This window comes from Myxozyma melibiosi (assembly GCF_037950935.1).
Source record: "Myxozyma melibiosi strain Phaff 52-87 chromosome Unknown BZA70scaffold_4, whole genome shotgun sequence".
In the NCBI taxonomy this organism is placed as follows: Eukaryota; Fungi; Ascomycota; class Lipomycetes; order Lipomycetales; family Lipomycetaceae; genus Myxozyma; species Myxozyma melibiosi.
Window position 1 is genome coordinate 544700 of NW_027042918.1, and position 27947 is coordinate 572646.

At 49.0% G+C, this 27947-nt stretch overlaps 13 protein-coding genes across 13 annotated transcripts; 6 read left to right on the plus strand and 7 right to left on the minus strand.

The window, feature by feature from the left end:
- Positions 1-12: 12 nt before the first annotated feature.
- On the minus strand, positions 13-1677 carry BZA70DRAFT_277266 (proteasome subunit alpha). The gene is made up of 5 exons (XM_064912422.1): positions 1425-1677; positions 1296-1358; positions 1137-1231; positions 988-1069; positions 13-929 (listed from the first exon to the last, which is right to left on the minus strand). The coding sequence occupies exons 1-5, from the start codon at positions 1429-1431 to the stop codon at positions 424-426; spliced, it is 753 nt and encodes a 250-aa protein (XP_064768899.1). The 5' UTR covers positions 1432-1677; the 3' UTR covers positions 13-423.
- BZA70DRAFT_277270 (alpha-N-methyltransferase NTM1) lies at positions 1678-2751 on the plus strand. The gene is made up of 3 exons (XM_064912423.1): positions 1678-2081; positions 2151-2442; positions 2508-2751. The coding sequence occupies exons 1-3, from the start codon at positions 1822-1824 to the stop codon at positions 2703-2705; spliced, it is 750 nt and encodes a 249-aa protein (XP_064768900.1). The 5' UTR covers positions 1678-1821; the 3' UTR covers positions 2706-2751.
- Positions 2752-4731, minus strand: BZA70DRAFT_277271 (Mur ligase). Its single transcript, XM_064912424.1, has 5 exons — positions 4501-4731; positions 4287-4418; positions 3620-4219; positions 3076-3556; positions 2752-3013 (listed from the first exon to the last, which is right to left on the minus strand). Exons 1-5 carry the CDS (start codon positions 4561-4563, stop codon positions 2784-2786), a joined length of 1506 nt encoding a protein of 501 aa, XP_064768901.1. The 5' UTR covers positions 4564-4731; the 3' UTR covers positions 2752-2783.
- Positions 4732-5249: 518 nt separating this feature from the next.
- BZA70DRAFT_145609 (Rap1-interacting factor 1 N terminal-domain-containing protein) lies at positions 5250-11042 on the minus strand. Its single transcript, XM_064909666.1, has 8 exons — positions 10016-11042; positions 8724-9957; positions 8181-8658; positions 7942-8121; positions 6039-7873; positions 5910-5975; positions 5612-5852; positions 5250-5412 (listed from the first exon to the last, which is right to left on the minus strand). Exons 1-8 carry the CDS (start codon positions 10688-10690, stop codon positions 5367-5369), a joined length of 4755 nt encoding a protein of 1584 aa, XP_064768902.1. The 5' UTR covers positions 10691-11042; the 3' UTR covers positions 5250-5366.
- Positions 11043-11064: 22 nt separating this feature from the next.
- On the plus strand, positions 11065-13365 carry BZA70DRAFT_277283 (kinase-like domain-containing protein). The gene is made up of 2 exons (XM_064912425.1): positions 11065-11260; positions 11318-13365. Exons 1-2 carry the CDS (start codon positions 11220-11222, stop codon positions 13239-13241), a joined length of 1965 nt encoding a protein of 654 aa, XP_064768903.1. The 5' UTR covers positions 11065-11219; the 3' UTR covers positions 13242-13365.
- A 14-nt stretch (positions 13366-13379) lies between these two features.
- Positions 13380-14248, minus strand: BZA70DRAFT_145511 (uncharacterized protein). Its single transcript, XM_064909665.1, has 2 exons — positions 14212-14248; positions 13380-14035 (listed from the first exon to the last, which is right to left on the minus strand). Exon 2 carries the CDS (start codon positions 13887-13889, stop codon positions 13518-13520), a length of 372 nt encoding a protein of 123 aa, XP_064768904.1. The 5' UTR covers positions 13890-14035; positions 14212-14248; the 3' UTR covers positions 13380-13517.
- Positions 14185-15360, minus strand: BZA70DRAFT_266982 (ras family-domain-containing protein; the record flags this gene model as incomplete). The annotated part of the gene is made up of 7 exons (XM_064911069.1): positions 14185-14397; positions 14460-14582; positions 14651-14744; positions 14808-14905; positions 14993-15019; positions 15122-15240; positions 15297-15360. 7 exons carry the CDS (start codon positions 15358-15360, stop codon positions 14185-14187), a joined length of 738 nt encoding a protein of 245 aa, XP_064768905.1.
- A 482-nt stretch (positions 15361-15842) lies between these two features.
- On the plus strand, positions 15843-16635 carry BZA70DRAFT_277289 (uncharacterized protein). The gene is made up of 4 exons (XM_064912426.1): positions 15843-15924; positions 15987-15998; positions 16112-16219; positions 16291-16635. The coding sequence occupies exons 1-4, from the start codon at positions 15883-15885 to the stop codon at positions 16429-16431; spliced, it is 303 nt and encodes a 100-aa protein (XP_064768906.1). The 5' UTR covers positions 15843-15882; the 3' UTR covers positions 16432-16635.
- On the minus strand, positions 16636-19136 carry BZA70DRAFT_277291 (P-loop containing nucleoside triphosphate hydrolase protein). Its single transcript, XM_064912427.1, has 5 exons — positions 18679-19136; positions 18425-18618; positions 18162-18369; positions 16904-18104; positions 16636-16841 (listed from the first exon to the last, which is right to left on the minus strand). Exons 1-5 carry the CDS (start codon positions 18991-18993, stop codon positions 16675-16677), a joined length of 2085 nt encoding a protein of 694 aa, XP_064768907.1. The 5' UTR covers positions 18994-19136; the 3' UTR covers positions 16636-16674.
- BZA70DRAFT_277293 (guanine nucleotide exchange factor) lies at positions 19137-21188 on the plus strand. The gene is made up of 7 exons (XM_064912428.1): positions 19137-19384; positions 19443-19516; positions 19579-19728; positions 19792-19908; positions 19964-20528; positions 20588-20834; positions 20924-21188. The coding sequence occupies exons 1-7, from the start codon at positions 19285-19287 to the stop codon at positions 21006-21008; spliced, it is 1338 nt and encodes a 445-aa protein (XP_064768908.1). The 5' UTR covers positions 19137-19284; the 3' UTR covers positions 21009-21188.
- BZA70DRAFT_277297 (2-hydroxyacyl-CoA lyase-like protein 1) lies at positions 21189-23326 on the plus strand. The gene is made up of 4 exons (XM_064912429.1): positions 21189-21429; positions 21492-21647; positions 21706-23094; positions 23160-23326. The coding sequence occupies exons 1-4, from the start codon at positions 21325-21327 to the stop codon at positions 23211-23213; spliced, it is 1704 nt and encodes a 567-aa protein (XP_064768909.1). The 5' UTR covers positions 21189-21324; the 3' UTR covers positions 23214-23326.
- Positions 23327-23490: 164 nt separating this feature from the next.
- BZA70DRAFT_266987 (type I phosphodiesterase) lies at positions 23491-25571 on the minus strand (the record flags this gene model as incomplete). The annotated part of the gene is made up of 2 exons (XM_064911070.1): positions 23491-25182; positions 25245-25571. 2 exons carry the CDS (start codon positions 25569-25571, stop codon positions 23491-23493), a joined length of 2019 nt encoding a protein of 672 aa, XP_064768910.1.
- Positions 25572-25966: 395 nt separating this feature from the next.
- BZA70DRAFT_266988 (uncharacterized protein) lies at positions 25967-27686 on the plus strand (the record flags this gene model as incomplete). The annotated part of the gene is made up of 5 exons (XM_064911071.1): positions 25967-26009; positions 26088-26129; positions 26189-26263; positions 26332-26763; positions 26821-27686. 5 exons carry the CDS (start codon positions 25967-25969, stop codon positions 27684-27686), a joined length of 1458 nt encoding a protein of 485 aa, XP_064768911.1.
- Between the last annotated feature and the right edge of the window lie 261 nt (positions 27687-27947).

Sequence of the window (27947 nt, forward strand, 5' to 3'; positions counted from 1 at the left end):
TTTCATATGTCTTTTTTTGCTATCTTCTTAATTCATTACTCTTCTATCTCATCTTTCTGCTTTGTAATTCAAAACTCTACACCGCATGACGCTGTTTGCTCATACACATACATACATGACGCGCACCACCTGTCTCGGTAGACCCGCTGCTGCAGCTGCCATTTTCGACTATTTGATTAATGCAAACTCGCCTCTTCTATCTGCACCGTATCCTATGACTCAATTCTTTTTCTATAAACTACTCCACTGCTATGAAGACCGTTAAAAACGCAGGAAAACCCCACCGCGGCCTCTTCTCTGCAGAATGAGGCTACAACGAACCTTTAAACCTAACTGGATCCCAGCATCTTGGTAGCGGTCAGGATCATTGTCCCTTATTCATTCTTATCTAATAACGACAATAACTATACGCAACAACAATAACTAATCCTTCTCGGCAATAGCAACCAGCCGCTCGTCAATCTCGTCCGGCGTCAACTTCCGGAACCGGCTCTCCTCGCCCTCGTCGCCCTTCACCACAACCCCAATCTCGATATCGTTCTTCCGGAAATCAACGCTCAGCACACTCGACAGCGCCGTGATCGCAAGCTCGACAACAGCCTCCCATTCCCCTTCCGCGCACTCCTTCTTCTTCAACTTCTTCTCCAGGTAATTCATCGCCTCCTGCTGCTTCGGTCCCGTCGCCGTCGCCTTGTACGAAACATAGTACCCCGCCGGATCGCACTTGTACAGCTGCGGCCCAAACTCCTCGTCCACAGACACAAGCGTGATCGCAACCCCCAGCGGTCGCATGTACGCGCGCTGTGTGTACACCTGGTTGATGTTTGCAAGCCGCTTCGCCAGCACGTCCGCCGGCATCTCGTAGCCGTACTTGTAGCAAAACTCCGCGGCCTCTGACCGTGCTCTCGTCACCGCAGCCCGCGCATCAGCTAGATTTTGTTAGCTTGGTTCTGTGTAATGCTGCCGTCAGCGTCATTGTATTCTTACCGATCTGTCCCGTCAAGACGGCTCCGATGCCGGGGGAAATCTGAAAGATATAACTGATCGACTCCGGATCAAGCAATTTGTCCTAGTATCAATACAGCATCGTTAGCTCCTCTCCATCTTCTTCTCATCAAGCGTTATGGATTACATACAGGCACCTTCTTTTGTGAAATCACGACCGCGCAATCCTTTCCTCGCAAGGCAATCGATGTGATGTTTGCAGCTGTAACCGCTTTAAACGCGTATTCTACAAATCAAATCATCAGCCCTCGCTCCACTAGTCATACCTAGAGTATTCAAGATACACATACCAACTTGATACAACCGTCCCTCGGGCGAGAAGATCGTGATGTGACGATCAAAGCCTGCGCTATCTGCACCCCACAACTCCAATTAGCCATGTTCATCAAATCAACGAATCCCAGCAAACGATAACGTACTCGACATTGTTGTTTTCGATTATATTGGATTAGATCAAGATCGGCTGATGCTCAACGAGAAACCACGATTATATCAAACGACTAAAGCTGACGTGTCTTCCTGTCTGTCTGAATTCCGTATGCAGACGAGCTTATCTGTTTCTTCTTTCAGAACGTAAAGCTGACTATATCTCTCAAACAAGATGATTGCGGAAATATATAAAACCAGGACAAGTGTGCGGGATCACAGAGCAGGGAGTATTGTCATCAGCCAGCGAGCGAGTCGAGGAGAAGAGCGCGGCAGAACGAAACGTTCGCACCAGCCACTCTCCAGCCGCGTCGTGGCGGTGCTTTCCTCAAAGCCAGATATTTCTCTTATTGTAAATATATTCAACAACAACAACAACTACTCACCACCATGTCCACCCAAGACAACAACAACAGCGCAGACGGAGCGCCAGACACTGAAATTTCCTACTCCGACGCGATTGACTACTGGACAACCGTCCCTGCGACCGTCGACGGCGTTCTCGGCGGATTCGGCCACACCTCCCTGCCGCGAACCGACGTCCGCGGATCTCTACAGTTCATCCGCTCTGTGCGGAGGAAAGTGCTTGCTTTTGACGCACTCGCGGGCGATGCTGCGGTTGTTAAGCGTGGCTGCGACGTTGGCGCCGGGTATGTTTTATCTCTCGTTCCTGTCTTTACTAGAGAGCTCGATATACTAACGCACTCTCGCCCTTTCAGAATCGGACGCGTAACCCGCGACGTGCTCACCCAGGTCTGCGACAAAGTAGACCTCGTCGAGCCCGTCATCCCATTTGCGGACCAGATCGCTGTCGAGCTCGCGCACGCGGGCGCAGCCGAAAAGTTAGGCGACGTGCACCGCGTCGGCATGCAGGATTTCTTTCCCGCAAAGAACTCGTACATGCTCGTGTGGTGCCAGTGGTGTCTTGGACAGCTCAAGGATACAGATCTTGTTGCTTTTCTGGTGCGGTGTTCTGAGGCTTTGGTTGAGGGGGGGTTGATATTCGTCAAGGTAGGGCGTTTGATGATCTATCTCTTTGCTCACGACATAGATTTGACTGACCATCTCGTCTGCAGGAAAACAATACATCAACAGACGAAGACGAATTCGACAGCACAGACAGCTCGGTAACAAGATCAGACTCTTCCTTCCGTTCAATCTTCCACATGGCCGGTCTCGAGCTGCTGGTCACCGAGATCCAGCACGGCTTGCCTGCGGGATTATACCCCGTCCGGAGCTACGCCTTGCGTCCTTATTCCTACCACACCAGCTGATAATCAAAGCACCAAAAAAAGCGGAAAAAATAAAAGAAATGCTCTACATTAATTATTAATTACTATCGTACAACCATCTCAGCGTCCTTCAAGAACCACAAGCAGCCCACCCACGAGATGCAAACTGCCCGTCACCAAGACCTGCACATCGTCGTACTCCAGCCCGCGCACGTACTTGACCGCTTCCTCGATCGTGCGCACGACAGTCGGCTTACTGCCAGGATCAAGCTTGGCCCAGTGCTCTGCGAGCTGCTTCTGCACCACCAGATCACGGACTTCTTGCTCGGATGTGTTCATCGACGTCAGTTCTGCCGGTGCATATGCATGTTAGCCACTTCCACTCCGATATAAAAAGCAGAAAAAAACACACCTGATTGATAATCCCCCGAAGACCACGTAATATTCGAGCAGAAAACAACCTCATCAAAAGTCACATCTGTTCCCAAAATCGAATGCAGCTTGCCAACAAGCGACCCCGCGTCCCGCGTCTGCTGATTAAACACCAGCACCTTGCGCGAGTCCTTCCTCGCTTTCTTGCCAAACCACTTGGTCGCGACCGTGATGCTCTCGTCCGTGTGTGCGCCGTCGATAAGCCATTCAAGCTTCTTCTTCTCGCCCGGCTCGATTATCGTCTGACACCGACCGGGCCATGAGGCGGTCTTGAGACCTTCAAGGAATTCGTCGTTTAACGACGTCGCGTCGCAGGCCGGGCTCGGAGGGTGTCCGAGAACGGTGAGGTGTTGCTGGGCGAGAGAGACGGCGAGCGAGGCGTTGATCTGCTGGAAGTCGGCGTCGATGCCTAGTTTTGTTTGCTTCACGATCGGGTGGACTGGTACCTCTACCAATTCAACCTAGACAGAACCTTTTGTTAATCAACCGTGTATGCCCAGATATTCTGCATCAGAGTAAATTACCTTCTTCTCGTCAGCTCGACCTTGCAGTGCGTCCCATGCCTCCTTGGGCTGTTCAACACTAAACGCCTTTGTCCCCGTCTTCATAATTCCTCCCTTATTCCACGCAATCTCCGTCAACGTCGATCCCAGCACCCTCGTATGATCTATCCCAATACTCGAGATCCCCACCGCCGTCGGCCGCTCAATAATATTCGTAGAATCATACTCCCCTCCGATTCCGACCTCGTAAATCGCAGTATCAACTTTCTCCGACAAAAACACATGAAACGAAAGCAACGTCAAAAACCTGAAATACACGGGTTTCATGCCAGCTCCCATCGCTGCAAACCGCTCATCTTCCTCCGGCGACGGCGACGACGAACTCTCAAGACGATCCCAGACCTCGAAAAAGTACCGCGCAAAGGCTTCTTCCGGCAGCGGACGGCCGTTGATTGAGATTCGCTCGCGCACGGACTTGAGATGGGGCGAGGTGTATAGACCGATCTTTGAGAGAACTGACGGAACGTAGCGGGCTAATATTGAGTGCGTGAACGCACATGTCGAGCCTTTACCTTTCGTTCCGGTGACGTGGATGATGTTTAGTTTATCAAGGTCAGACGGCTACCAGCTCTGTTAGCCAACTCGTTCATTGTCTCCCCATATATTCATGATCACTTATAGACAATACCTTATACCCTATCCGTCTCGTCCATTCAATCATCTCCGGAATCGCGAGCGCCTGCGACTTCTTTTGCGACTTGCGAATCGCCTCCAACGTCGCAAAATTAGTCTGCAGCGAATTCAAAGCCTCGATCGCATCCTATCACCACCCCAGCAATGTCAGCGCAGGTCCCACACATATACACTTGTTTTGTTAAAGAGTTGAGTCTTGTAAGACTTACAGAGTATGTCCGGGTTTTGGTCGCGTATGTCCTCGCGCCAAACAAGTTACTGAACTTTGGCATCTCGCTTTCGTCTCGTTCGCACCGTTCTTCCTCTTCTTCTTCTGTGTTTTATCAATTCCGCTTGGAAGATCTTCCTCCGCGCAAACTAATTCTGTCGTTTGCAAAGTTGACGCAGCGCAAGGATCTCCATGCGCTTGAATACGGGGGATAATGAACAGCGTAGTTTTATCGCTGGATATCAGTACATTTCAAACTTTTATTTTCCCTCGACACACGCGCGTGCCCTGCGCCGCACAGTGCGTCAGAACCTGCTAAACTACTCAATCGAGAAATTGGAAAACATGCTATTATATTATCCCTCTCCGAATGCACACATTTCACTATACCTCATGTCTAAACTAAAACAAACATAGATACAGGTATAAAACATAAAACAGCTTTTTCTAAAATAAAATGACTTATAACGCCGGTTATCCCCTCGCTTCAGATCCTATGCACTTTCATCATCATCTTCAGCAGTGTTCCCTGCAACTTCTTCCTCTGCTCCGCCGTCATCGCCGCCAACAACTCATCGTCAACGTCATCGTCACACGCGCGCTCAAACGCTTCAACTTTGCCAAGGAAGTCTGAGACCGATTTTCTCGAGGACGTAGGCGAGACCTCGCGCGCGGCTGGGCGTGCTTGCAAGTTCGTCGTATGCTTCCTCTTCTTCCGCGCTTCGTCGTCCATTGAAGGATGATGTCCGGTGTTGGACACCCTGCGACCTGCCTGCTTTGCCGACTCTGTATTCGTTACTCCGAGCAGCGAGCACTGCCGTTGACTGTTGTCGAGAGGCGCGGGCGTCGCGCACAGCTCTGGTCGCTCTAACTCCTCTCCCTTTCTCTTCCTCTCTGCCGGGACCGGATGAGACTGCGTCAGCAGATGCTGCTGAAGCGGAAGACGATCCGCGCCACGACTTCCAGAGTGAGAGAGGGGAGAAGTAGCTTGATACCCGGTCGCGAGAGAGCGCACTATATCAAGACAAGTTAGTATATCGTGTCCACAAGTATGGATGGTATATATAGGAGGGTATATACCATTCCTATCATAAGTCGAAGAGATAGAATACCTTTTTATCGGCGAGCTGGAAACCTGGATTTCATCATCTTCGTCTTCTTCCTCGTTGTCCTCTACCTCACTAACAGCTCGTCGCTTAGCGGCAGAAGAGGTGTTGACCACCTTCGACCGCTGTCGTGGTGCAGGAGTACGCGGTAAAGAAACGCTCGAGAGTTTCGATGCGTCGAAGGACGACGACTTCTGGCGCTTTGTGGGAGGAGTCCGTGGCTCTTCTCCATCGTCGATAATGGTGTCTATGGATTGTTAGCGAGACATATATCAAAGACGTGAATAGTTAGAAATGAAGATACCTGAAGGAGAAGCAGTAATTGACTTGGATGTCGTCCTACGGACGCTACGCGACCGTTTTTTGGATCCTGCAAAAACGAAGATAATCAGTAAACGCGCACAGTTAGACAAAGAAAACAAATGAAAAATACCTTTGGCTCTCAAAGCAGTCTTGACAGGCGCAGTCGCGACCACGATTGTATCATCATCAACCATCGCATCACTCTCCATTTCCTTGCTATCAACCGGCTCAATCTTTGACCTCATAATGCGCACAGGAGCTCCTCTGCCCTTGCCCGAGTTCGAATCCGACGAACCCGCCGGCGCTGGTAATGAAGGCGTAGATACGGCTGAGGACGACTCTGTTGCTGAGAACGACTCTGTTGCTGAGAACGACTCTGTTGACTTTGCTTGAGCGACCGGCGCTACTCCTAAAGTCTCAGATAATGATTTATCGCCGACAGAAGACGCAGGCAAATCAACGATAATCGTGTCCTGCTCAATCACTTGAGTATCAGACGCGCCGCTCTGACCAGAAGACAGAGACCCGGGTTCGAGGAGCGGAGAAGACGGCGGCGTTGACGAAGGAGTCGAGTCTGTCGATGCGTCGTCTTCTCCTTGATGCTCGTCGTCATTTGCACTCGCCATCATGCCATCTTTTTCGTCCTCAGTCGGCTGGCTTTCGGTAATTTCAGCAACGCTGGATGGTTCAGCCACGCTTGACTCAATAACTGCAGACTCAGTCTGAATAGTGATGAGTTCTGAGTCGCGTACTTCCAATCCCGCACTGCTCTCTTCCTCTACCGGCAAAGTGTCCTCCATTTCTGACGCCGTAGACTCTTCAACAGTCACCACATCACTCTCGAGCTGGACAGCTTCGACAGTCTCGACAGTCTTGACACCGTCTTCCTCAATCAGAAGCGTCCCACTCATCTCTGAGATCATAGACCCCTCGGACTGAACAGTTGCGACAGCATTCTCAAGCTCGACAGTCTCGACACCGTCTTCCTCAATCGAAATCGTGTCATCCATATTCTGCGAATCAGCCGAAATCGGAGTCTCAGTAATCTTAGTCGCCTCCGCAGATTCCGAGCAAAGCTCCGCATCCGACTGTTCGATCTGCTCATCCTGGTCTATCACAGACTGAGGATCCTCGCATTGTACAGACTCAACGGTCACGACCTCCATCTCCTCAGAGATTTCACTCTGCACGACTAACCCAGACTCGCACTCTACCGGCTCATCCGCATCCGACTCTGCAATCTCAACAGGATCTGTTATCTGCTGACCGAGTTCAGAATCGTCGTCCTGCTCGCCGACTGCCTGTGAAGCAGCTTCCTGTGCTTCGATACTTTCCGGATCCCGAGCAGGAGCCACTTCTCCTTCCATCACAGAATCCTTTATCGGCAGAGTATCCGAGCCCGTCTCTTCATCTGACTTTTCGTCCTCCGTCTGCTCAACGTCGTCATCTGACGAGATAGCTTCGAGCATCAGCTCAGCATCCGACCTCCGCTTTCTAGCTGCCTCTTTCCGTCTTCTGGCCTCCTCGCAGTAAGGCTCCAGTATTGCCAACAGCTCTTTGTGATCATACTCGAGTGCACTGCGATAGACTCCATCGAACACTATCGACGAAAATGGCTCAACTCTGCACTTCAAGTAAAATTCTAAGAGATACTCATCTCCAGAATTCAAACTTTTAGTACCAAGCGTTTCAATCCATCGCTCGCAAAAACTGACATGCACCCGAAACTTGTAATGGTTTTGCTCAGCTAATGAAGCAAGCGCATCCGGTGTCCGACAATACTGGTCGCGAAATTTTAAAGAATAATTATATAACGACAGTCTGAAACTTGCCAGTTTGACACTGGAGATGAATTCGGATGCTATAATCCAAAAAGATTTGGCGCCCTGGGACGAGGGAGAATCACATCTCTGCAGCATCGAAAATATGAGAGATGCGATTTGGGTATCCCAACTAGGGTCTGATCTAGAACCACAGAATAAATCGTCAGTCTCAGTCTATACCGAACAGAAAAAAAAAATTGCATTCTGTACTTTTCCATGGCTCTCTCTACAGCCAAATATAAGAACCTGTAAAGGCAGCCTTCTTCTCCGCTGGGGACCTCTTTAACAAAAGTCGAGATCAATGGCATACATAAATTCTTCATGAATTCCCGCATGTCCACCGGCGGCAGCCCTTCGATCAAAGCGACCAGATCGGCCACGCTCATAGCTCTGTAGTATAAGGTTAGAGCTGTGTCTGCTTATATTCCGAAAGAAAAAAAAGAACTCACCGAATTCCACATCCTAGTACTGCGTTCATCAAGCGCTGATTCCAAAGGTTCGCAGCCGGCTCAGAGTGCAAATGATTTCTATGCAGCATGAACAATGCTACCCACGCCCTCTTAGCAACCAGAGACCAAGCAGTAGTCCCATAAAACATGACCGAGGGCGTGTTTTTGCGACTGCTCATTTCCGTCTCGATTGTGTTGCAAATGTCAATCAAAGCCCGCGCCAGCGGCGGGTCCATGCCATAACCCTCTAGCACAGAATTTAGAATGTCGTCAAGCGCTTGAACTGTTTCTGTACGCTGGTCGAGCGATGACGTGGTGATCATGATCTGGAGCATTCTCACCAACGGAGCTTTCCCTGGACGCGCCTTGGACGGAGATCCGGTGGTGAAGTAAGAGGATTTGTCGAGTAAAGTCGGGCGAAGAAATTCGTCACTACTCCAGTACCGGAGAGTCGTTGCCGCTAGCTTGCTGCATACACCTAAATATCAAAGACGGTATCGTTAGAAAACATAATTTGCGAACATATAACGTCATAAAACTTACTCGGCCTTTCAGGAAGCGACTCAAAACATTCCAGCAAGAAATTGAATATGACTGTGATGCACGCCATCGATTCGGATGACATTCGAACTTCTCTGCTAGACGCAGCTTTGATATGCTCCAAGTACGCAGTCCAGCATTTGAACGCCGTCGCCAACATCTCGTCAGTCTGCGAGGTCTTGAATGTAGTCAAGATTAGACGCAGGATCGGCGAAGAGTTGGACCGGATCCATTTTGAATTCAGACGGGGAATATCAGCATAGCCTAGGTTGTTGAAGCAGATTTCCCTACTCGATCGTTCTTGCGCTTTTGATGCAGCCAAAAGCCAGCAGAGCATCCTTGCACCACGAGCATGTAGAGAGGGGTTGCGGAAGCAAATGTCCTGGATCACTGGCTCAACGAGATGTTTCCATAAAAAGTCGTGCTGGTTGATAACGTGTTCGGCAGGATTACTTATAGATGGTACACGTGCGACTGTCAGAATGATGCATGTAATCTTGATAAACGTACTCGAAAGTGCAGAGACGGTCTCTTCTCTGTTATCACTGAAAAATTTGAAGATAGAGAGAATGATGTTCATTCTCCTGACAGAGGTCTCAGACTGGTACGAAACAACGGGTCCTGTGATCCATGCATAGGCCAGCTTCTGCCAGCTCAGAATAGCGAGACGTCTGATGCCATGATCCGCAGATGTAGCGCTTCTGCGGAACACGTCGAGCCATTTATTCAAGTACTTCCATTGATCTAGTCTCTGCTCTCTCTTCTTGCCCCATGACGACAGGAGGATGACGACCGTCTCCCAGAGAGCCAGAATGTGTTCTTCTTCCTTGTTCTCAAACAGTTCGTCTAGGTTTCCGTAGCAAGAATCAAACAGCGACACGCTCGAGCCTTCGTCAAGTTTTTCAAACGCGGCATGAACGGTTGCTGAAAGTCTTTGGTCTTTTGGAAGTCTCGCAGCGGCTTTGAGAAGGAGGATGGCTTTCGAACGGACGACGCATACTTTACTAAACGACCCACGCAAACATAGCGAGACCCATTCGTCCGCATGCTCGAGCATGTATTCTGTGTTGACTTGAAGAAGCATGTCTAGGACTAGAAAGCACTGCGCCTCGACGTTTCGCGATCTGCAGTGCAACCGCAACACGCAATAAAATATCCGATCGACAAGGTCAGCTGAGATGAGTCGAGTAGAGAACCTCTGACTACCTAGAAGCGTAAGGTAAGTGACAATGGTGTGCTAGAATGAAAATGATCAGCCTCAGTCGATATTAACCATAGGGTGTGGAAATAAGTACTTTTTTGACATCTGCAGATTCCAGGGAGGTTATGCTTAGATTCAAAATCCAAGTGACAACCTGCGGATCAATACGAGCTGCAAGATTATCAGTTGCAGCCAGAGCCACAAAAAGCTTGATTGCCTGCAACTTGACTCGCGACTCGCAGCCGTCCATTCGATCAGTCGGGTTTTCCACATCACGCCGGATGTAAGAAACGAGTAGGTCGAGATTCCTCTCTAGCGAATTTGAATCAGGATAGTTCTTCAGTCCCCTGATTGCGTTATTCAGCATGATGTATATATCAAGCTTAGTATGTGAGTCGTCAGCTGCCAGAGCGTTACACATTGTCTCGAGCATGGCCGCGAACGAGGGGTACGCATCAAGACTGAGAGGAATCGCAGATTGGTTATCCAAAGACGAGAAATCAGGCTGAGGTGGTCGAGATTTGAGGATCGATTTGCTCTTGAACTCTGAGTAATGGTGTGGGATCTTTGGTGACGATCCGGGTTCCATCCAGGTTGGCGCCAGCGAGAAGTTGACGCGTTTTGTCTTCACGGGCGACGACATCTCCGGCGGAGACGACGGCAGATCAACTTCGCAGGCTTGGCCCTTCTTCTTTGGCGGCGGCGAGAACTCGCCATGATCGGTGTGCGCCTGACCGAGCGGAGTGGGTGCGAAGGCCTCGTTCGGCATACTGGCGAGCGAAGGGGGGTTCTGGGAGGGAGTAGTTCTATAGGTTCAAACCGGCGCTGGTCCGCACTGACAAGCACATGTAAACCGCAGATTGGCCGAGTAGAAGACGAATGCCAGCAAGAATCCCGCGAGAACAGCCCAGCTTTGGAGGAGGAGAACGAAGGGCGACTGTGGACGAGGACAGGAAGCAAGCGAGGCCAGGGCCTTTGCGGAACCCGAAAAATTAATTTACGCGTGAAACGCGTCGAATTCGGCTTAGCGCGATTTGGACGTGTCGCGTCACGCGTTTGTTCATTAAAGTTTAATAGACACGAAACACTCAAAGTGTCAGCAAATTGGGAGTTTTCCAGATCAATCCCGTGTTTTCGATCGCAGCAAACACATTCAGGATTCGGTCTGGTTCTTCAGCTGAGGTCCAGGACGATTCGGGATATGTGAACATCTAAGATCTGTCTTTGCTACGGCTGCTGCTTAATAAACTACATCTACGTGCGAAGCTGGCGGCTCGTTCGCTACTGTTCAACCTGCAATGTCAGTGATCCGATACAATCAGAACCAGAGCGTTGTATTGTAAGTCTATGCCCTCTGTAGAAATATCTTGACACGGTACTGATTGTGTGCTTAAAGACAAGATCCAGTCCGCGGCGCAGTTGTCGTATACGACGCCGACTCCCGTCAGCTCAAACTCCATCGCGATCTGTCGCTCAACTCATCCTTGGACGCCGCCACACCCACACACGATCTCTCGGACCACCACCACCACCATGGCCCCTGTCCTTACTGTGGCAGAGGAGCCACTCCACCGCTGGCAGAGCAGCCAGGATCGGTTCCGGTGAACAATCAAAACCGGAGGTTTTTTGGTCAACAGCCTCTGCCATCCAGTCCTGACAGATATAGTCGAAGTGGGCTCAACGGGGCAGGGTTGCGGGGACGCACGTTCGTGGACGCCAATTACTTTCGACTCTTGCAAGATGCCAGTACCGACCGTGCGTCTCGCGAACCGTCAGAACCCTTAGATTCCCATACTTCACCGTCACCCTCATCAGACAGAATAGGTATCTCATCATCAGCCTATAGCGAGGGGTATTTTGAGCGGTTTTTCGTGACCGAAAGGGAGCTTGGTCGTGGAGGTAGAGGGGCAGTATATTTAGTGGAGCACGTACTGGATGGAGTCTCTCTCGGAAGGTTTGCCTGCAAAAAGATACCGGTAGGAGACGACCACAAGTGGCTGGAGCGAGTTCTAAGAGAAGTTGATCTGCTCCGGATAACTCACGCGAACCTGGTCAACTACAATCATGTATGGCTTGAAAACGCTCAACTGACGAGTTTCGGTCCGAAAGTCCCGTGTATATTCATCTTACAGGAGTACTGTGACGGCGGCACGCTCGAGGAGTACGTGAACAATCGGTCTGGTATCAAAAGGAATGATCTAGACGTCGAGGAACTCAAGAAACGAGCGAGAATGAGATCAAAGCACAAAAGAGAACCGCCGGCGCAACCAAGAAGCTTTCTCTCTCTCGAAGAGATTGGCTCGTTTTTCATCGATATAACCTCAGGACTCAATCATCTTCATCAAAACGGGTTTGTTCACCGCGATCTGAAACCGTCAAATTGTCTTCTCGACCTGGATTCCACTTTTCCTAAAGTACTCGTCAGCGACTTTGGAGAAGGCCAGCGCGAAGGCGCCAAGCGCGATGCTACCGGCGCGACTGGAACCGTGGGATTTTGTGCCCCAGAGACGCTGATACCGGATGCTCATTCCGGCGAACTGCCGCAGTTTTCGTTCAAGACCGACATGTTTTCTCTCGGCATGATTCTCTATTTTCTTTGCTTTTCACAGCTCCCATACCAGCATGAGTTCGAGTCCGACTTTGATGCTCTGCGGAGCGAGGTTATACAGTGGAACGGGTTCGATAGGTCGAAAGTCTTACACCTCCGAAGCGATCTGCCGACCGAGATTTACGACCTGCTTTCGCAGTTGCTGTCGCCTGATCCAGATCAGCGTCCGACTGCCGAGAGTCTGCTAGATCTGATAGGCGTGAACATTGAGCGAGGCAGGAAAAGATCATCAGGATCAGTTGGCCAGTCATCGATATCTTCCGCCCCCACCTCCGCCACACGATCATCCTCGGTAACTGATTCAATCTCCGGCCTATTCTCTCTCTGGAGATCACAAGTCTCTCACGAACCCCCCGAGTCATCAAACATGTCTTTGATGCCACATACCTCCCATCTATCTTATGACAACGACGATCCAGGCGGCTCAGACTATGAAGATATAAGTCCCTCCACATCCACGACCGCGCTAGAACGCCATCGATCGGCTTCGATTGGATCCAGCGAGCTCGCGGTCGTCAAGACGGAGTCTGGCGCATTGTCTGAGTCGGCCTTGCAATACCCTTCACCGGTTGTGACGAGGGCATGGCATGCGCGATATCTTTCTTGGCTGATGTCGTATGTAGTCGTCGGGTTGGTCGCATCTTTCATCACTTATTACGCTATGAAAAGACAGGCGATCGGCGAGCATCCAGCTGATATCATATTCTACTGAAGCATTCACTACCCCTTGTACCAGAAACATACGCCTGTTGTAGCATCATTACCTCCTACTCATATCACAAACTTCATCACTTTGTGTTACAGGATCACAACCAAAGCAACTTATTATAATGAATAATCCCATTGCACTCCTAATAATATACTGAAGAATAAAATATAAATAAGAAAAGCTTGACAGTGAGCACCTCCTGTTCTCTCTCTCTCTCTAACTCCCATTGACAGTGAATACGAATATCCTTGCTGCCTAACTCTCCTTCATACTTCAGGATTAACAAAAAGAGAAAAAACACGAGTAGGAAGAACAAGAAGAAGAGTATAAAAAGTAGTTTGGTTTTCGATCCGCCAGGCTCTGTTTATTTGATAAAAGACAGAGATGGAGAGTAACAATGAAAACGCAGACAGACAGATGGAGAACATTCCATCCAGACAAAAGAAATAGAAGATTAAACAAAGTATAGAGAAAGAGTAAACAAAGGGGAAGGGAAACAAATAAAATATAAAGAAAAAAACACAAAATGACATAAAGCAGCGAAAATAAGAGAGGCAACAAATAAAAATTAGAAAACACCACAGCCATGAAAACAATCACCGGTCGAAATAATAAAAAAAATGAAGAGGGTGCATGACGCATTGAATGCATATGTACCAAAAGAGAGGTTCTCTAGTGAGACTTTATACACGCTCTTGCCTGTTGTATCGGTTTTTCTTCCTCTTCATCTTCCTTCTTCTTCTTCTCCAACTTCTTCACTTCTCTGCATATAATACCTAAACACTCATTCTGCTGCACTCACATCAGACGTAGTTCCGCCGCTCCCTTTCGTTATAAATGCTCATTAATTGCTTATCCGATAAAAACGGGACAATTAAAGAATAATCCTGTAATCAAATGACTCCCACAACCAGGTCCACGTCGTCACCGTAAAAATCATAGAATTTTAGCAAGTGCATCCGTTGTTGCTGGCCGCGGGGGCACGTCGGTTTGGCCGGTTGAGGTCGACGCCCTTCGGCGCAGTCCGTTGCCGGGTAGAAGCAGTTTCGAGAGGAAGACGTTTGGCGATCGCAGTGAAGAGTTCGGTGACGTTTTCGCCGCTCTTGGCGGAAGTCTCAAAGAAGAGGAGACCTGATTCGCGGGCGTAAGCCTCGGCGGCCTATGGGAGATGGTTAGTATGTGATTGATAGCTACTAAGCATAATTAAAGAGGTAAACGTACGGCTGTCTCAACCTGTCTCTTTGCGTCCAAGTCAAGCTTGTTGCCAGCGAGAGCGATGATGATGTTCTCGTTGGCCTGTCGTTGCAGCTCCTTAACCCACGACTTTGCTTTGTCCAGCGACGCCTGATTGATAACGTGTCAGTTAGCTTGACAGTCCTCATAAAGCTGGTAACGATGAAGAACCTCCTTACAGCTTGTGTGATATCGTAAACGACGACAGCGCAGTTGGCATTTCTGTAATACATGGGTGCTAGCGACTTGTATCTCTCCTGACCGGCGGTATCCCTGAAGAGTATATGTTAGTAAGCAGGACTCAGTTGCGTTCGATAGCGAAACATCACATCATACCAGATTTCGAACTTGATCGTAGTCGACTCATCGAGGGCGATGGTCTGGGTGAGGAAAGCGGCACCGATGGTGGACTCCCGGTAGTCGTCAAATTGATCCTACATGATAAATCAGGTTAATCTTCTGTCTTGCCCTCGGCCACTGTCTCTGGCCCGTATGGTTGAACACCACATATGCACACATACCTTGACAAATCGTAGAACGAGTGAACTCTAAGAAAGGAAACAGATTGGTTAGCATTTCAGACAGGCAAAGATGCAGCAGATATAATGCGCGCGGATAAGTCAGCGCAGATTGGCGGCGAAAGAACGAACCTTTCCAACAGCAGATTCACCTAGATAAGCAAAACAGTCAGTACATCCGGTCGTTTGACAAGACAGACGAAATAGGCGCCCGTCGGCGAGCAGAGACAGGAGCATATAGCTGTCCAGTCCTACGGCAGCCAAAGAGCATTACGAGTTGCCGCCACTCTGAGCAGGAGAGACATACCCAGCAGCACAAGCTTGAACTGCGCAAACCGTGTGGAAGATGTAGAGTCGCGCGCAACAGCCATTGCAACGGTTATCGAGAGGTGCAGAGAGCGAGGAGGAGAGAAGGTGGCAAAGAGAGTGGACCAGATGGGATTATCGCAGTCGACTGAGCTCAGCTGGACAGTGAGAAGGCGAGCGAGCGTATGGCGGAGCACACGGCCCAACGCGGACAAGGCCTCGTCTGCTATTCTGGGGTTTGATCTGCGGGTCGGGCTCACACGTGCGCGCGGACTGGGATCTACGCATGGACGTGACTCGAGCAGGATAGCGCATTATCGATAACTGGTCGACGCAGGAGAGCATTGTCTAGAGAGGATCTGCTCTTGTTTGCAGTGATTAACAGCAGTGAGTTGAGAATAAGAGCGCTGTTGGGTGATTGTGGACTGGCAGATTGCAGTGTTTGAATGATATTGCTTTGTTAGTAATCACTACCTCGTGTATTAGTAATATACTAGTCAGCAAACTTAATAGCACTGCTTCTGCAGACCAAATATCTGTAGAGCATCTCATCAGTAAATAGTCTGCACATTCGGTCACCCGCAACGATGCTGTTCTTCTCCTTCTACAAAACTCTCATTGATGAGGTGGTATGTACTCTGCTTGCAATTACACATACACGTTCTGTGCATCTGACTAACAGTTTTACTAGGTTATCGTCGAGGTAAGAAGAATCTTATAATCCTCTGCTGCTCCTGCATGCTTCTCTTCTTGATTCAATCTCAACTCTTGAGTCAGGCTGGCTGGATTCTTTTCAACTACTAACACTATCCATAGCTGAAAAATGATATGTCGGTGCGTGGGACGCTAAAGTCCGTCGATCAATTCTTGAACATCAAATTGGACGACATCAGCGTTCTCGACGAGATCAAATACCCCCACCTCGTATGTATCTCCCGTCTATCATACAGAGTGTTGATCCTAATCAGCTAACCTTTTTTAACTCCTACCTACAGTCATCAGTCAAAAACATATTTATCCGTGGATCCGTCGTTCGCTATGTCCACCTTCCAGCTGCCGTCGTCGACACAACTCTCCTAGAGGATGCCTCACGAAAGGAAGCTGCCGCGCAGGCTGCAAAGGCAGGCGGTCGGTGAGCTCGCTGAATGCGCAACCGTGACAGAGAGACTGAAATTCAAATTCTTGTTATTTGTTTCCCAGTGTCCCGTGCGGAAAAGCTTTGTATACTATTGTCTATGATTTCGGGGGTTTTCATATTTTATGTCAACTTTTTTTTGTGGTTCTTGCTTCGTTTTGTCCTTAAAGAGGAATATGCATCGACCTCTTGGCGCGTGTGACTATATTGATAATGTACATCTATAAACCCGCTATTTACAACATCAACTCGCTCGCATCGCAAACTCCAGGACCTCGCCTACATCCGGATATCTGATCTCAGCATTGTCCATGGCCCAATCTGCCCATCCTTTTAGAAAATTTGAGCCTCGCGAGAGCGTTTCCGAGTCTCCGATAATGGAGAGATATCTCCTCGGTCGAGTAATCGCAACTAAAGAAGTGAGACTGGTTAGTATTTGAGATCGACAAGCCGTAAAGCAATCGCCAGCATACCATTCAGTCGTCGGTCCTCTTTCAAGAACCCAACCTCGCCCTTGTCGTTACTCCTAACCATCGAGATAATAATAGCATTCTTCTCTCGTCCTTGAAAGCCATCCACTGATGAGACCTCTAAAACATTCTCCTCCTTTTCAGAAAGCCCGATATTCCGGTTCTCAAGAAATGTCTCCACGCGCTTAGCAATCAGCGACACCTGCGCGTTATAAGGCGAAATGACTCCGATATCCGACACCTTAACGCCTCGATCAAGTAAATCCGAGACCTCTTGCACTACCAGCCACGCCTCCAGGTCATTGGACTTACTACCACCGTCCGGGTCGAACTTTGCGGTTTCCTCGCTCACGCTCTCGCCAAATTCGCCGCCTTGGGTATCGATCCATAGAACTTTTGCCTCTGTCTCTTCGCATTTTGTGACGTATTCTAGATCTGCCAGCGTACGATCTCTAACGGAATCGTCTGCGAGCAATTTCCCTTCATACATTGCCAATGAAGGATACTGCATTATGGTATCATTCATTCGGTATTGGACATTAAGTAGATTCCTGATGCTGTCCCCGTGTGTTGCTACTAGTCGGTCAAACAGTGTGACTCCCAATACTTTCTCATTGCCCACCGATTTTATCGTAGGAGGCAACTGCTTATTATCGCCAGAAATGATCAACTTCTCAGCCTCTGGATGATTCAGAATCGGGATCCAGCATTGCGACTCCAGACTCTGAGATACCTCATCAATGATGATTGTGTTGAACTCAATCCCAGAGAGAAACTTACTTCCTGCTCCGTGAAGAGTACATACAACAACCCGTCCTTGATTCAATACTTCATTCAGCGCTTTCCTCTCTCGTGCGCGGTACTCTTTCCGAAGATCTTTGATATCTCTGAAAATCTGCGTCTTCTCCCGCCCAGATCTCGTCTTTTTGATCTTTGCAAACGACTCGTCAATCTCGGTCCGAATATCGCGTACAATCTGCCCCGGCTCAGAGGTCCTCAGTATAAGATCGAGCGAGTGCTGCTGAGTAGAGGTAAGCAGTCTCGCGGGATGGCCTATGCGGAGAAGATTGTCTGGCGGTAAAAGGCCGTGGAGTCGCTCTAGAATGGTGTCGACCGAGATATTGCTGGGTCCACAAACCAGAACGCGTTGGCCTTTGGCAACTAGCTGTCTGATAATCTCAATCACGGTATATGTTTTTCCGGTCTGCATATATTCGAATTAGCCCCGTAATCCATACTTTTCTTAAACGGCAAAACATACCCCTGGTGGTCCATGGACGATTGAAACCTCGCTTTCACCGAGAGAAAACGCCACAGCTTTCTTCTGCGACCCATTCAGCGTGTCATCCAAATATTGGATAGGCTCGTCATTTTGTTTCGGTTTGGTCGGCTTGGTGGTTCCTATCACGATCCGTTGTAGTCTGGTGGGCGACGTCAATTTGCTCAGGTCTTCCATCGTCTCATCCATCCTACAAAAATTATTAACTCTTGCACTACCCACACATGCTACAAGTGAGCTCATACCGTGCATATGTAACTGCATCGGCCAGTTTGACTATCCATAGTCTCCCCTCCAGCGTTAGAACTGCCTCGGAGTACTTGTCGTCGACTGATATCAGCACCTGCTTTGGCGACTGTCGCAGCACAACTCCTTCGACCCTGCTGCCACTCGAAGTCTTTGATTTTTTCTCCGTTGCAGATGGGACTTTTTCTACTGCCTGAATAAGACGATACTCGATTAGAGTCTATCTCTGACGAACGGAAAGGACTGTACTTACCACTATATCACCCGTTTTGATCGAGTTCTTCTCGATCTCTGTAGTAGCAGTCGAAAGATCAGGTTCCAACTCAAGAACAGTCGCCCCACCTAGTGCTGTTCTCACGCTCGATACCGAAACGTTCAAGATAGCTAGTCCCCGCCGAGCAAGGATTTTGGGCGGAAGAGACTGTATCTGCTGCTGAGTTCGGGCAACATCCTCTTCGCGCTCCTTCTTCAAGGCGGTCTTGAATTTCTTGGTAAGTTTGGCAATCACCTCGCTCTCACCAAAGCCATTTGCACTAGCAGGCGGCTTCTTCGCCTTGTCTGACTCCATCCAGCGTCTTGAATAAATGATGTAATTGCACAGAAGATGATGGCTGACCTCGAAGGGCACTCGACAACTATTCCCAACCCCTGAAACCACCCAAACCTTAAATCTCAGCGATGACGACACGACCGAACTGCTCGAATCCAGCAATATCAGAAGGCCTCAAAATCCGAAACGCTCAATTATAAAGCCCCCCGACCCAGTAGCAAGGATCTGGTGCCAATTTCTCCTCAGAGTACGGCTTATTTCTGCTAGCCTGGCTATTACTACAACGTTGATGCAGACACCGGACGAAATATGAGCGCTATGGATCTGGAAACTACTCGAATGCGATCCGTCTCTTTGATCGAGGGACTACGCGCGGATCTGAGCGGAGCAAAACCACTGCGTCGTGATGGTAATGAACAATGATGCCGCAATTGAGTGAGGTCTGTACTGACGGGATCACCATCTAGATATCCTCCATATTCTCGAAAACCTAAAGATCATTGGTCGAAACCCGGAAAACATCAGCATATTCGACACCGAAGTGAGTATTCGCCACATATCTCAGACAATCTCAGAGACGATGAATAACAAGGAAACAACTAGGTACTCAATAACTTGGCGAAATATGCAGACTACAAGCAGGATCTGCAAATACGCCTCGAAGCCCTTCGCATAATCGCAAATGCTTTGCTGGTCTCGCGATCGCTTCGACAGTCTTGGGATGGCGTGTCGGTGTTTGTTGATCAGTACAAGGTCAGATTCCAATACTGGAGTTTGTGGAGGAATACTTGGGAATCAGAACTGACTGACTGATAGAATCCTACTGTTGACGAAGAATTTGTTACTGGCCGGATTTTCTTTCTTTCAACTATCGAAGAACCGCGACTTTACAGTCAAAAGACACATCAGACTCTCAATGAGTATATCACCAACGTAAGCGTGTACTATTCTTGAGGCTTTGATGCACCAAGCTAACAGTCAATTGTAGTCTCTACATCGTCACTCTGGTAAATTGATGAACTCCAAAGAACAAGCTGCAGTAGTAGAGACATGCAAGCTGTTATTCAATATCCTATGCAAGTACTCAGAAACGGCCAGCCAATACGAACACTTAGTCAAGTACCTCGTTCAAGCACTACGACATCTTCCTCGTGAATTGGTCCCGACGACTTCTTCAGTGGTCACATGCCTGTTGAAACTTCCGGCTACTGAGGAGACATATTTTCCAAAGGAGGAACCGCTGTCTGTCATTGCTTTACTATTCGAAATGGTCGAGTCGCGGATGCGCTTAAACGGCCTAGACGACCCCAAACTTGACGATAGCATTGCACCTGCTCTTTTGGTATTGCGTTCGGCTATTAAGTCGACAAACTCGACCGCCGTCAAAGATTATGTTCAGTCCAAAATTCTGCCTTCAGAGTCGGAGCGCGATAAACCACTAGGGACCTCGTCATCTTTCCAGTCACTCCTTCTACAGACTGCTTCGCGGCCCAACCTCGAGAAGAGTCGGGAAACCATATACCAAATGATGTTCGAGGCATGCGACGAGGATGGTAAGTGCATGATTTTCATAGCATATCTGTAACATCGCTAACTCTCGTTACGTAATTAGCAAGGAAGTTCATTAGTAAAATCGGCTACGGATTTGCCGCCGGATTCCTCATCAACCACAAGATCGCGATCCCGCAAGACTCGCTGCGCGAAGCAGAAGAGTATCTGGACTCTCAGCGTAGTGTGGGGATAAACCCGGTCACGGGCCAGAGGTTGGATGCCGAGCTTGCCGACAGACCGTCGCTGGCGGAGATGACTGATGAGGAGAAGGAGCGGGAAGCGGAGAGGTTGTTTGTTCTTTTTGAGAGGTACGTTCTATTTACAAGTCGTAGTCCTGTTAATTGGGTAGATGTGGTTTTCGATGCGAAGATTATATGCTGACGACGGTGATTTTTAGACTGCGAGAGAATGGTGTCATCAGTGCCCAAAATCCGGTTCGGACGGCACTTGAGTCAGGCAGGCTCGAGGAGCTACCAGACTGACCACAGCAGAGCAGAAGACAGATAACCAGATTGTCCGAGAATACGAAATAAGTCTCTAATAATATACAAATCTTTTACTTATTCACTCAGTTCAGATAATCCTCTTCGCCCGCTGAAAGTAGTCCGGCGATGGAATAATAAATATAAAATTCAGGGGTTAACTCTTAAACCTCCCAAAGATCACGTATACAAAACCCCGCGCTCCTCGGCGATCGGCTCCGGTTATCTGAGCCCATTCTCCTCGCTGCTCCCGATAACGACCGACGCCTGCTCGTTCTCCTGCTCTTGCATACACCATCTCTGTCGATACTCATCCATGGCGTCTACAAACACAGTCAGCGGTGCCCAGCTCATCGCCTCATCGCTTTACGATCTCGGCGTCCGCGTGGTCTTCGGTATCGTCGGAATCCCTGTGATTGAGGTATTTCTCTGTCCGACTGTCTGCCCTTCCGTCACAACTGACTTGTACTGACTGCTTTCAAGGTGGCGGACGCATGCATTGCTAAAGGAATCCGGTTCATCAGCTTCAGAAACGAGCAGTCGGCTTCCTACGCTGCTACTGCCTATGGATATTTGACCGGCAAGCCCGGCGTCTGTCTAGTCGTCGGTGGTCCTGGTGTTCTTCACGCTATCGCAGGTGTAAGCAAAGACTCCCTTACTACACAGGTCTATACCTTATTCTAATCACCCTATCCAGATTGGAAATTCGACGCACAACTGCTTCCCTATGCTACTCCTCGCGGGCTCCTCAGAGTCTCACCAAGTCTACAAAGGCGCCTTCCAAGAGATTGACCAGGTTTCCACGTTGGCTCCAATGACAAAGTTTGCTGCCAGGCCTCCTTCTCTAAGTCTTTTACCTTCGACACTTGAGAAAGCCTACAGAACAGCTTACTTTGGTCGTCCTGGAGCTACTTACATTGATCTTCCGGCAGATTACATCCAGGGCTCTGTCGATCTGACCGAGACTCTACCGCTCAAGCCTGCTCTTCAGGCGCCAAAGTTCATGGCCGACTCTGCCACCGTCAAGAAAGCTGCCGCATTGATCAAAGGCGCGTCTTCGCCCTTGGTCGTGATCGGCAAAGGTGCCGCCTACAGCCAGGCTGAGACTGCCATCCGCGAGCTCGTCGACTCTACCTCGCTTCCATTCTTACCCACGCCGATGGGAAAAGGCGTTGTCCCTGATTCTTCATCCTTGAACTTTGCTGCTGCGCGCAGTGCTGTTTTGAAGAGCGCGGATGTCATCTTGCTTTTGGGAGGCAGACTGAATTGGATCTTGCATTACGGCGAAGCTCCCAAATTCCGCGACGACGTCAAGATCATCCAAGTCGATATCGAGAGCGAGGAGATTGGAAACAATAACACCAAGAATGTCGAATATGGCCTTGTTGGCGATATTGACCTGGTGGTCAAGCAGTTGGTCGCTGAACTAAAGGGCTACAAGTATTCGTCGATTCCCAAGTCGATCATTGCTAATAAGGAGAAGAATACCGCGGCCGGAATCAAAAAGGCGAATAACGCGGTCGTCCCCTTGACCTATCAGCACTCCTACAAAATTATCAAGGAGGCAATCGCCGAAGCAAAGATAAAGCCTATCTTTGTCTCGGAGGGCGCTAATACTATGGACACCGCGCGCAATGCGTTCGATGTCGACGACCCGCGTAGACGACTTGACGCTGGTACCATGGCCACCATGGGCGTCGGAATCGGCTACGCTATTGCTGCGGCTGTCGCATGCCCTGACTGTCTCCCCGTCTGCATCGAGGGCGACTCCGCCTTTGGATTCTCAGCAATGGAGCTCGAGACCGCCACCCGCTCCGACCTGCCTCTCGCCATCTTTGTCATGAACAACAACGGCGTCTACCACGGCGTCGATCCCGAAGCCTACGGTACTCAATCCGAAAAGCCACTACCTAGCACCGCCCTTGGCTTTGAGACCCGATATGATCTAATCAGTCAGGCTGTAGGTGGTATCGGCTTGGTCGCCAGAACACCGCAGGAGCTGAAGGAGGCTGCTGTCAAAGCGCTCACGTGTGGAAAGGTCGCTGTCGTGAATGTGTTTATCGATCCGGGCGCAAAAACTAAGCTTGTAAGTACTCTGAGACATGGTTCCGCCGCAATACTGCTCCTCTTTACTGACCGACTACTATCTAGGAGTTTGGATGGCTTGCAAGCACCAAGAAGAACCCTGCTAAAGCAAAGCTGTAGAGTGCAAAAATGTCTAGAGACGGCAAATCCAATACCACTTACGAGAATCTAGTGAAAAGCGGTTTCATTATTAACCATATATGCCGTACAATAATGCAAGCTTGAAACAATCAACTCCGAAAAAAACAGTATATATCATGATCCCCAATTATCCTTTATCTGCACTTGTAATCGACGACGCTGTGTGCAACAAAACCTCACGCACAAAATTATCATTCCCACTTCTCTTATAGCTATCAAAAACGTAAAACCCAGACGCATGTTTTTATCCATCAACTTAAACGTTGTCACTATCGCCGTCAGACATGCCGTCAAGCCAGGAGTTGATGTCGACCGTCACCGAGTCTAACTTGTCTGCGATATAATCCAAAGCTTCGTCATCGTTTCCAGCCTCGTCGGTTATACTGCTCCCGCCATCAAGCGAGTTATCCGCGTCAACTTCGGCGGGGTTGGCAGTCGCGGATGGCAGAGCAGCCGACGAAGATGTGGAGGATGCAACGTAGTTGGGGATATAAGTAGGGAACTGCACGGGATCCATCCATCCATCCGGCAACGCGTTCGGCTCACCACCCAAAGTTCCGTTTGTGTCCGCGCCAGTGATATTCAATGATGCGCAGATGATGTCGTATACTTCCGTGTTATAAAACGGCTCTGCTTGGAACCCAGACGGGAAATGGGGTCCAGACGCCAGAAACAGGGCGCGCATAAGAGGATGAGTATTGTTAAACCCATGAAGACCCTTAGGCTTGAAATCGTAGTTTTGCCTAGCAAATCGGGCTTTGGTAGATATAGCCCACCCGGCTTCGGGCAATATCCAAACCGGGGCTATCCGGTCCTGGTACTTTCCACCACTAGGCCCGCCAAAATGCCACTCCTCAGGCATGCTATCGCGCTTGTACACTTCCCAGTGATCAAGGCCTTCAGTCTCATTGGTACCGAGCGTCTTGATCTCCTCTCTAGAATCAACAATCTCGCTGTATATTTGGTTGGTGGTGTTGTATGAGTACGGTCGCAATCCGAATAACGGCCAGCCATCTGTATGCTCGACGCTATCTGGCGCAATAAGGTCATCCAAAAATATCAAACGATCGTTGGATGTCGAAGCCATTCCGTGGTCGGAGACAATAACAACGTTAACCACCGATGACAGATTCCGATCATCGATGCCTTGGAAGATGGACCCAATCAACGAATCAACCTGGCTGAGACCAGAATCAATCTCAGGTCCCAAGGTTCCGTATTTATGACCAAGAGTGTCGATCGTGGGTACGTAGCACAATATCAACTCCGGCCGCTCGTCCACTTCCATGTCCAGCCATCCCAAAACTCGCTTCGCCTTTCTATCAAGAGTTTCTGAGCCATTGTACTTGTCGACGAACTCAGGAGTGTAGTCTCCCCATGGAGCCTCGCTTCCGGGCCACATGTGAATAGCGGATCTAACACCGCTCTTGCTCGCTGTGACCCAGAGAGGCTCGCCGCCCCACCACTTGGACTGTATAGAATGGCTGGGGTCGTGGTAATTGAACTCCTCTTGCAAGTCGGGATCATAGAACGTGTTGCCAACAATTCCATGACTAGACGGATACAAGCCGGTGACCAACGTGTAGTGGTTCGGGAATGTCACGGATGGGAAGGAAGGATACATGAACGGCGCCATATACTCGGAAGAGTACATTTCCCACATGGTTGGAGTATACTCAGGAGTGAGATAGTCAGGGCGAAATCCGTCCAATGAAATGAAGATGGTCGTGGGGTAAAAGTCGTGCGTGCCGTTGGACAGAACTGCTTTCGACGTCGAGTTCGTAGTCGTACTTACTTCTGAACCGGACGAGTTTCTGAAGGGGTTCAGACTTGATATTCCAAACTTGTGCTTGATGACTGCAATGTATCCTGCTGCACCGACAATTCCTATCACAAGCAGGCAAACCAGAAAGAAGCAGCACGATTTCAAACACGATTTGCGTCGTTGCTGTAACAATTCAGTTAGCAAACGCATACCTCAGCAGGCGATTTAACTAAAACAAAACATACCCGTTTCTTCAAATACTTCAAATGTGACTCGGCATCTAATTCGACCTCGCTCTCACTCTCTCCTTCAGGACTAATATCTGCATCCTTCAGCTTTCGATATGACCCGCTAGTTGCCACATCGAATCCAACAGACTTCTTCCCCTTTCCCTTTTTCCGCGACGACGACAGCGCAGATTTTCTCAAAACAGAAGAGTCGTGTATTAACTTCTCCGTGTAGTCTTGCTGGAGCAGGACATCCCGGTCGTAGGCATGCGGGTCGTAGTCGCCGGTGATGTCCTCGCCCTCCATATCGACGTCATCGAGCGAGTCGCGACGTTTTGAAGCCATAGCTGATGGAGAAATAAACACTCAAAATAAGAAGTAGAAACTTATATCAGCGCAATTCAGTGCTTTTTGCAAAAATTTGCTCGCATTCAAGGTATCGCAGCCTGCCTGGGACGTGTTATGCTCGGTGCTGCAGTCCTGCCTGCTGCTCCGTTTAAGTTGGCGCGGCCAAATGTCTCCTTGAGATGAATCTGTGGCAACCATCTGAAGTCACGTGAGAGATTCTGAGCTTTACTCAATAGTCACCACCGTCCGATCATGTTTACATATTTCAGCTTACATACCGGACAATAACGGCTTGATTTGAATACAACCACCATCTATCTGGTTTTTGCTGTTGTGTACCGGCTATTAGTTGCATTTTTGAGTGATTTTTATACCGACTGAGCAACAATACAATGTCGGACGCAGAACTATTGAAGCAGATCGCTTCTCTTGCAGGTCAGTACTAACTTATTACCGCAACATAACTTTTACAAATTTTCGATAGAGAGACTAACCCGCATGTGAAACTGATAGGCGCTATAAATCGACATAAGAACGGCGAGGGTGCAACTTCGAGTATGTATCTATGATTTCAAACTGACAAAAACTGATAAAATTGTACTAACAAATCCCAGCACAACAAAGTGCAGCACCATATCCTACTCGCGGCTCATATTACCCCAATTCAAGAGGATCAAGAGGATCAAGAGGTATTTACAGCCGTCTAAACAATTTCCTTGTCATCTAAGATCTCGATACTCACAAATCTACAATGCAGGACGCGGCCGGGCATCAAGTTACGCTTACAGATCATATCCCCATGCTCGCCACCAGAATCGCACATTAGTTCTCTCAGACTCGAAACCGACTACCTCTGGCTCCGGTGATCAATCTTCTGAAGACCCTGTTGAGTCATCCAGCTCACAATATGTGAAGAAGCGGGACAGACACATGCAGCTGATCAACAAGGCTGTTTACTCTGATCTCGCTGAAGCGCGCGCGAAGGCTTTGGAAAAAACACGACTGGCGAAGCAGTCTAAACTTGAAAACCGTGCAGCCAAGAAAGCGGCTCGGAGAGCGGAAAAGTTGCTGAAACGCGCTGAAGAAAAAAAGAGGGCGAAGAGCGTTGTCGGGGCAATGGAGAATGTTGAAATTGACGGCGTGAAGTACGCGGTCCAGCGAGGCGGCAACAAGCTGATAAGAGTCACCGGTAAGCCAACTATGGTGTTGAAGAAAAAAAATGAACAAACGCTAACTGACTTGACAGGTAACAACGCAATGAATGATGTAGCAAGTGGTGATTCCCCAAAGAAAGCCGTCGTGGGCGGTGTCACATTCCTCCGCAGTCGCAATGGTAATCTATGGCGAAAAGGCGTCGTGCAAAACAAAGGTCGCGAGCGCAAGAAGATCGACACGCCTTGTCGATTTTTCACAATGACTGGCACCTGTGCACGTGGTCTCTCATGTCCATATACGCATTCACCTACGCATGTCGCGCTCTGTCCGCTTTATCTGCAAAACAAATGCAAGGATCCAAATTGTGATCTTTCGCATAATCCGACACCTCACAACGCGCCTCTTTGCCATCACTTCCAGAGAGGAAATTGCTCTAACCCCAACTGTCAATATTCGCATATGAAACTGGCACCAGATGCAAAGATCTGCAACGACTTTGCGACAACTGGGTATTGCGACAAAGGTGCGAAATGTAAGGACCGGCACGTTTTCGAGTGTCCTGAGTTTGAAAGGACAGGAAAATGCTCAAAGGCTGAGACGAAAGGGTGCAAGCTCAAGCACGTCTTTCGAGCTGGCGCTGGAAAGCATGTCGTTGACGACGCACCGCCATCTGATTCACTCTTCTTTGACGATCACGCTGGTGCATCTGACGCAGGATCTTTGTCTGAAGACGTTTTCAACAACGTTCGCGAGCACTTGAAAAGAGATGCCGAGGCGGAGGCGATGAAGATTGAGTTTGACGAGTCTGAAGACGACAGCAATGAGGATGACGACGATAACGACGACGGTGATATGGATGATGTTGAGTTTGATTCTGATCAAGTTGATGAGAGTGAGGACGAAGAAGATATGGATACTTCCTCGTTTACTGGCGACGCTGAGTACATCAAAGTCTAGACTTCATCTCCAGTATGTTCTTTATGATAATCTTTGGTTTCTGATCTGTGTTTCTTTCCTTTTTGGTCTTACCTATCGTTAGCATACTTGCTCTGTGCGAGCATGGCAATACTGATACTGGACGGAGTTACGGCGTATCGTTAGTCGGGTTTGAACTAATCACATACTGTGCTTATATATATCTGACATGCCGCTACAAACAGAAGGACGAGTGCGCTGCCCACACTGTACCTAAATGTTCTTGGCCATACCTAATCTCAT